The sequence below is a fragment of the Trichechus manatus genome, unplaced genomic scaffold (genome assembly GCF_000243295.1).
Source record: "Trichechus manatus latirostris isolate Lorelei unplaced genomic scaffold, TriManLat1.0 scaffold00045, whole genome shotgun sequence".
Classification (NCBI taxonomy): Eukaryota; Metazoa; Chordata; class Mammalia; order Sirenia; family Trichechidae; genus Trichechus; species Trichechus manatus.
Genome location: NW_004443981.1, coordinates 4176894 through 4185354, shown reverse-complemented (window position 1 = coordinate 4185354; position 8461 = coordinate 4176894). Strand labels below are relative to the sequence as shown.

General features: G+C 41.9%; 1 protein-coding gene across 1 annotated transcript in view; it reads left to right on the top strand.

The window, feature by feature from the left end:
• Positions 1-8461, top strand: part of CATSPERB (cation channel sperm associated auxiliary subunit beta) — a 157398-nt gene that overhangs the window by 104361 nt on the left and 44576 nt on the right. Inside the window, exon 26 of the mRNA XM_012555631.1 lies at positions 1694-2142. Within this exon, the coding sequence (XP_012411085.1) occupies positions 1694-2142 (449 nt within the window). The remainder of the gene's footprint in view (positions 1-1693; positions 2143-8461) is intronic.

Genomic DNA, 8461 nt, shown 5'->3' with positions numbered 1-8461 from the left:
ACTGAGACTGGAGGAACCCCAGAAAGCATGGCCCCTGGATTCTCTATCAGCCCAGAAGTAAAACAATTTCCGAGGCCAACTCTTTAGACAGGGATTGGACTGGACTGTGGGACATAAAGTGATACTGGTGAGGAGTGTGCCTCTTAGCTCAAGTAGATACAAGAGACTAAATGGGGAGCTTCTGGCCGAAGGCGAGATGAGAGGGCAGAGAGGGTTAGGAGCTGGTTGAGTGGACATAGGGAATCAGAGATGGAAAGGAGGAGTGTGCTGTCACAGTATGGGGAGAGCAATTAGAGTCACATTACAATGTATGTATGAATTTTTGTAAGGGAAAAAAAATTTTTTTTGAAGTAAACCAAAACTTAAATGTCTGTGAAAATTTGAATAGCTTCTGTCTAGATTATCTGGCTACAAAATTCTGTTTAAGTTCATCAGAACTTTACTGTTGTCATTTTTTTGTTTGTTTTTTGTTTATCCATTCCTATTACTGGTATATAAAACAGCAGAGATGAGAGAAAATGATGGCAGTATACAAGGCAGGCATGCTTACTGCCCAGCATAATAAATACCATGTCTCCCTATGCAGCAAGGAAACCCTGGTGGTGTAGTGGTTAAGTACCACGGCTGCTAACCAAAGGGTTGGCAGTTTGAATCCATCAGGTACTCCTTGGAAACTATATGGGGCAGTTCTGCTCTGTCCTGTAGGGTCTCTATGAGTCGGAATTGACTCGACAGCAATGAGTTTTGTTTTTGGTTTTCTATGGAGCAAAGAGCAGGCATGCTTACTGCCCATTACAAAAAATTCAAGTTCCCTAAACCCACTTAGGGTTCCTTTCCAGTAACACCACCTACTGCATGCGCAGGTGTTGTCTGGCCCTCTTCATCTTGCCCTGGGGCTCAGGGAACTTGTGCAAAAATGCTCATACTCTGGCTAGTGCTATCGGTATAAGTAATGAACTATCCTCTGTTTTTGTCCCAGGAGTCTTGTGCCTTCAACCAATATCCATAAGAGTGTTGTAGACTATCCTGCTAGTTTACAAATAGCGTAAAATCTCAGACCCCTTGACATAAACTAGGTATAAATTTGTTCACAGATCTACCGGGTGATGAAGAAAGAGTAACGAGATTTGTACTACACCCTGGATGGATAAGATCCCACTCAAAGCTGTCAAATTTTTGGAACAAGTGCATTACAGCGTCAAATTGTAGTGTTGAAGAATATCGAAGGTACCATGGACTATCAGATAAGCAAATTAGTCTTGGAGGAAACACAGCCAGAATGCACCTTAGAAGTGACAATGGTACTGTGGACACGTCATCAGGAGAGACCAATCCCTGCAGAAGTACATCACGCTTGGTAAAGTACAGGGTGAGCGAAAAAGAGGAAGACCCTCAATGAGAAGGACGGACACAGTGGCTGCAACAGTGGTAACATAGCGAGGATGGTCCGAGGATGGCGCAGCCTTTTGTTCCGTTGAATATAGGATCGCTATGAGTTAAAACCAAATCAATGGCACCTAACAACCACCATCACCTAACACTGAGGTCTGGGGGGGACTCTCTGACACTGTAGGGGGCTGTTACCAGTCCTCCCATAAGCAAGGTGCCATCTGCTTTATTCCCGAGCACTTTTGTTTTTAATGTCTGGGTGACGTGAACGACCGGAGCTACCGGAGCTCCTGGTTCCTCAAAGGAGGCCTCCAGTGCGGAGCCGGCAAAGAGTTAAACCGCCCGCTTGTGGGCGTCCTCCGCCCGCCCGCCCGTCTGTCCGTCCGTCCGTCCGTCCGTCCAGCCCGTCCCTCCGCCCGCGGCAACGGCAGCTCCCAGGAAGGGCATCCAGGCTGGAGGCCGCTGCGGGCGAAGGTCGCCGAGACCCGCTCGCCGCCTCTCTCACGCCGCGGCCTGCCCCCTGGGCAGGGCGTAGAACGGCTCCTCCCGGGCGCCGGCGTGGGCGCAATTCCCGAGTCCCCCGTGACGCCTCGACGCGAGGAGGTGGGTGAGCGCACGCCGGTACAGGGCACGCGGGTTCCGCCGCGGGGTGGGCCGCCCGCCGCCCCGAGCGCCCGACGGCGCCGCCGGACGGCCGACCGCCCGTCCAGTTACCAAATACTAGGGAATGAATGCAGCAAGACCAGGACCTCTGTGAGAAAACGGTAGAACTCTTTGAGAGGCATAAAGTAGAATTTGAACGAGTGGAAAGACATCATGCTCTTGACCGAGAAAACATAGTATCATAAAAATGTCAATTCTTTAAATTAATACACAAATTTAATGCAACTCTAATCAAACTCTGAAGAGTTTAAGGTTTGGATTTTTTGTTTTGAGTTTTGATTTTTGGAATTGGATAGATGATCTTTAAGTTTTTATTAAAGAGAACAGAATAGCCAAGGAAAGTTGGGGTAAAAGAAATGATGGAGGATCTTTCCTACTAGACGCTAGAATATATTCTAAAGCCATTGTAATCAAGCCAACATGGCATAAGAATATACAGGTAGATCAGTGGAATCCATTTGTCCTTACTGTAAATATATGGGGATTCATATTGACAAAGGTATTGTTTCAAAGAGATGGAAAATAGCGTATTATTTTTTAACTGATGCTGGCATAACTGGCTAGAACTCTGTTGTTGTTGTTAGGTGCAATGGAGTCAGTTCCTGAGTAGAACTGCCCCAGAGGATTTCCAAGGAGCAGCTGGTGGATTTGAACTGCCAGCCAGCTCTTAACCACTACGCCACCAGGGCTCCAGCTAGCACTAGAAGAAAAAGAAATTGAATTTCTGTCTTAGCACCATATAAATAAACTAGCAAAAAAAAAAATTAATTCTGTATAGAATAAAAACAATACACATCTTGCAAGAAAATATAAGATACCACATGTATAATTTAGGGGCAGAACAGACAGTAACAAAGCTGAAAGTCCAAAAGCTATAAAGGAAAGATAAACATTTTGAATACACAGAAATTAAAATCATTTGGGGGAAATAGATAATCAAAGTGTATATATAATACTAAATTTTGAAAAATATTTTTAAAGCAGAGAAAGAATTATTTGATTAAGATCCCTAACATACAAAGAGCTCTTACATTTTGACAAAAAGAGATTAGGCAATAGAAAATTGGGTTGTTCTCAGATAAGCAAATTCAAATGAAAACAAACAGGCAAAACTGCTCAAACTCAGTGGTAGTCAGGGAATTGCAAATTAAAGTAACAATGAGATGATCCTTTTACTAGAAACCTGGCAAAAATAAAAAAGACGTATGACACCTACTTATACGGATATGGGGAAAAGAGTATGTACTCTCCTATACGACTGATTGAAATGTCAGCTGTAGAGCCTTTTTGGAAAGTCCTCTGGCAATAACCAGCAGTTCCTTTCCTGGGGATCTAGCCCATAGAAACAAAAGTCCTGACGCTTAATAATGTTTTTAAAAACCTGTTGTCATCGAGTTGATTCCGACTCATAGCAACCCTGTAGGACACAGTAGAATTGCCCCATAGGGTTCCCGAGGAGAGGCTGGTGGATTCCAACTGTCGACCTTTTGGTTAGCAGCGGTAGCTCTTAACCACTGTGCCACCAGAGTTCCACTTAAGAATATATGTCCTATGAAGTTTAGTAAAGCATTATTTGAACTAGCAAAAATAAAACCAGCACAAAGTGAATGTTTATCAATAGGAAAATAGTTGAATAAATAGTGGCTCCCCCCCCACCAACCATGGAATGTTACACAGCCATTGGAGCCCTGGTGGTGCAGTGGTTAAGAGCTCCGCTGCTAACAAAGGGTCTGCAGTTCGAATACACCAGCCGCTCCTTGGAAACCCTACAGGGCAGTTCTACTCTGTCTGATAGGGTCGCTCTGAGGCGGAATCGACTCAGTGGCAACGCATTTGGTTTTTCTGGTTTATCTTGAAGAATGAATTAGAGATACAGTGGTTGACTGGGACGAATTTCAGTGCAATATTATTGAATAAGAAATGCAAGATGGAGACAATGTTGTTAGATGCTGTCCAGTCTGTTCTGACTCAGTGACCCCATGTGACAGAGTAGAACTGCCCCATAGGGTTTTCTTGGCTGTAATCTTTTTGGGAGCAGATCACCAGGTCTTTCTCCTGTGGAGCCGCGGGGTAGGTTCAGACTGCCAACCTTTGGTCTAGCAGCCTAGCACTTAGCCATTGCACCCCCAGGGCTCCTAAGATGGAGATAAGAGTGTCTAATATGATTCTGGTTTTGTAAAACAATATATGTTTATACATGTGTGCTTGTTTTTTTATATGATTAAGTATGCATAAGGAAAAGATGAAAGGATGTCAATTAAGTTATTCACATAAGTTGCCCTGGTGGTGAAGGTGGAGGACATATAGTAGAAGGGAAGGAGAATGAGGGGGGAAACAACCAAAGAACTAAAGAGAAAAACTGCATTAAAAAATATATATATATGCATTTTTGTAAATTTGTGTGTATTTTTGTAATTTTGCATATTTAGTATTTTTAAAAAGATGGGGCGAGGGAGAGAGAAACTCTTACTATGTTTTCCATGTTGAGATACTTGAGTATTATTAACAGCAATGTATTTCCCTTGTTCATAGGAATCTTAGTAAATCTGATTAATTCAGGCATTTGCTGATTTCTTTGGATTTTATAGTCGTCGATGATGTCACATTTTTTTTAGTTTCATCATTCCAACAGCCACTTCTTAGTTGTTTTTATTTTTTTTTAATGTCTTAATATATTATCAATACTTTCAAAACAATAAGTGGAAATTGGTGAAAATAGGCCTTCTTGTATTATTTCTGAATTGAATAGAATACCTCTGGAGCACAGGTCACAAGACTCAGATGTGTATGGAGCAAGGCTTGTCATTTAACACAGTCAAGTGTTCTGGAAGCGCCCCCTTGTGGAAGCTGCATTACCGGGCATTGCAATGTTCAGTGCAACTAATTTAGAATTGTTTCAATACAGTGTGTGGGCCAGATATAGTAGTGGGGCTGCTAGTTTACGGCCTCTACACTATGGTGGCGCAGTGGTTAAAGCACTTGGCTTCCAACCTAAAGGTCGGCGGTTGGAACCCAGCAGTGGCTCCACTGGAGAAAGACGTGGCATTCTGCTTCTGTAAAGATTTACAGCGTTGGAAACCCCATGGGGCAGTTCTACTCAGTCCTATAAGGTCACTATGAGTTGGAATCAATTCTACGTCAATGGATTTAGTTTCTTTTTAAGTATTCTAAAATTTTGCTATTAAGTACAATGCTGACTTAACTATTTAAGGTAGTTATTTTTTTTCATTATCTTACCAAACCAACAAAACCCATTGCCATCGAGTCGATTCCAACTCATAGCGGCCCTGTAGGACAGAGGAGAACTGCTCTATAGGGTTTCCGAGGAGCGGCTGGTGGATTCGAGCTGCCCACCTTTTGGTTAGCGCCTGAGCTCTTAAGCACTGTGCCACCGGGGCTCCTTTATGTTACCAGGTGAATGCTAACAGTTGTTTTGGTTCCACAGCAGCTGCTGATGTATTATTACATGTACCATTTATCCATGTGTTGGTTGGAAGCCCATATATGCTTGATACAAAAGTAAAAAATTAACCATAACTGCCACAGCCTCCACCAGACTGAGTCCAGCACAACTAGATGGTGCCCGGCTACCACCACCAACTGCTTTGACAGGGATCACAATACAGGGTCCAGAGCTGGAGAAAAATGTAGAACAAAATTCTAACTCACAAAAAAAGACCCGACTTACTAGTCTGATGGAGACTGGAGAAACCCTGAGAGTATGTCCCCTGGACACCCTGAAGTACTGAAGTCACTCCTGAGATTCACCCTTCAGCCAAAGATTAGACATACCCATAAAACAAACAATAATACACGTAGCTGAACCATGTATACGAGACTAAATGGGCATACCAGCCCAGCAGCAAGGACAAGAAGGCAGGAGGGGATGGGAAAGCTGGACGATGGAAATGGAACCCAGAGTTGAGAAGGGGAGAGTGTTGATGCGTCGAGGAGTTGGCAACCAATGTCAGAAAACAATACGTGTATTAATTGTTTAACGAGAAACTAATTTGCTCTGTAAACCTTCATCTAAAGACAATAAAAAAGTCAAACATTATTGGGATGATATTGACAGCTACATAGTGGAAGTTAAAGCTTCTAGTAAACTACCGTCAGATAATATATCTGCCTGCTTTATAGCTCAATAAAAATTATTGACCATTTTAGAAAGGAAAAATGGCCTTAGTAAAGATTTGGGATTACTTTGGTTTAATTTTTTGTTTCAAGGAAATTTTCTAATGTTCTTAGCAGAAGAAAAATAAATAGGTAGGTAGGTAGATAATTAAGGAACTTCAAAAGTGGTATAGATCACACAACCTAGAGAAATTTTTATTGTTTTAAAGTCTGCTGAATTTTTGGAAACTAATCTTTTTTTTTTTAATATTTTATTGTGTTTTTGGTGAAATTTTACACAAGAAATTAGGTTCTCATTTAAAAATTTCTGTACATATTGTTCAGTGACATTGGTTACGTTCTTCACAATATATGGAATCTAATCTTGTAGGAGCCCTGGTGGCACAGTGGTTAAAGCGCTCAGCTGCTAACTGAAAGGTCAGTGGTTCAGACCCACCAGCTGTTCCACAGGAGAAAGATGTGACAGTTTGCTTGGAAACCCAATGGGGCAATTCTGCTCTGTCCTATAGGGTTGCTATGAGTCAGAATCCACTTGATGACAATGGGTTTGAGTTTTTTGGGTTTTTTTTTTTTTATCTTCTTGCAGACTTAGGAAAATGAAACTGTCCCTATTGGCCATCTAGCGAACCGTTACCTATCTTGGCAGCAAGGCATTTGCTGAGTTCTTAATAAGAATAGTCAGAAACCTAAGGGCCTCCCAGGGGCAGGCATCAGTAAGGCAGCAGGACAAGTGACCCCGACAGGGAGTAGTAGAGACAGTGGCAAATGAGTGAGCACAGTCTCTCTAAGCTAGTTTCTACTGTGTATCACCAGCCCACTGTGGTTCTGCGGCAAAGCGAGCAATGTGGCCAGATTTCCCAGTATCTCAAGAGAAGTCAGAAATCCGGATTTTTTTCTATAGAACTCCCCGATTTTTAACTTATGTATGCAAATTTATAGGACAGGGAATGGCATTCCACTCTCAGATTGGTAGTTTGCAACCTCTAATCAGTGGATAAAATGAATTTCTCCTGCTAAGGGACTAAAGAGGTTCAGCATGCAGAAATCAGAAGCATGATAATTATTAGAATTTCAGATGACATTAATGGCCCAACAGAGCATTGGACCGTCAACTCTGTTCTCCTCATTTGGAAACTCAAGGATGTTCTCTATTACAAATGCCTTTTTAAAACACAGCTCTCTGCCAGGCATTCTTACACAGAGATTATCAGATGAGCTAACACATTTTTAATGTTTTTTTCCCTATTATTTAATGTATTAAAACTCAAGAAGTGAATGCCATTACGAGTTTTCAAAAGGCTGACTTCCTAAGTCAAAAAAAAAAAAGCTGAAATTCTTTGGACAGAGCCAGAGTTGGGTATTGGGAGATGATGTCTGTCATGAGAAACCATCTCCAATCCACTTTCTGGCTCAGAAAGGAAATGCAACAGAAAATTGGGGAGCCATTTGATGCCAAAGCATTCAAGGATTGAAGCCCTTTCTAAATGAGTATAAGATTGGCATTTATTTTTTTCCTTTTTAAGAACTTTATTCCCTCAATGCCACTCTTAGAGTCCCTGCTTGGGCCAACAGAGCCCTTTGACTCCCTTGATTCAAACAACTCTTTGTGGAGTACATGTCAAGGAAGAGTTCGTATATTTCCTGTATCTGTCTTATTTTTTCTTTTTTTTTTTTTACTGTGTGGTTCCATTTTCTAAAAAATAATATTTTATTGTGTTTTTGGAGAAAGCTTACACAGCAAATTGGGTTCCCATTTGACAATTTCTATACAGATTGTTCAGTGACATTAGTTACCTTTTTCACAATGTGTCAACATTCTCTTTAATTGCTTTCTGGTTGTTCCATTTATAGTGCTCTAATTTCCCCGCCCCCTTATCTTCTCATCTTTGCTTTAGAGTAATTGTTGACCTTTTGGTCTCACATAGATGCTTTTTTTAATGGAGCATCATTCTCACAGGTAATATCCTTTATTTTGTGTGTCAGTCTTTCGATAAAAGGTGACCTCGGGATCGTTTCGTTTCAAGGTTTAAAGAGTCTCAGGGCGATAGTCTCAGGGAGTCCTCTAGTTTCAACTAGTCATGTAAGTCAGGAATTTTTAAGAATTTGAGTTCTGTTTCATGTTTTTTCTCTCATTGTATCAGGGTCCATCAATTGTGACCCTGATCAGAACGGGTGGTGGCGGTAGCCAGGCACCATCTAGTTCTTCTGGTCTCGGAGTAAATGAGGCCATGGCTCATGCAGGCTATCAGCCCTGTAGACTAGTTTCGTCTCTGAG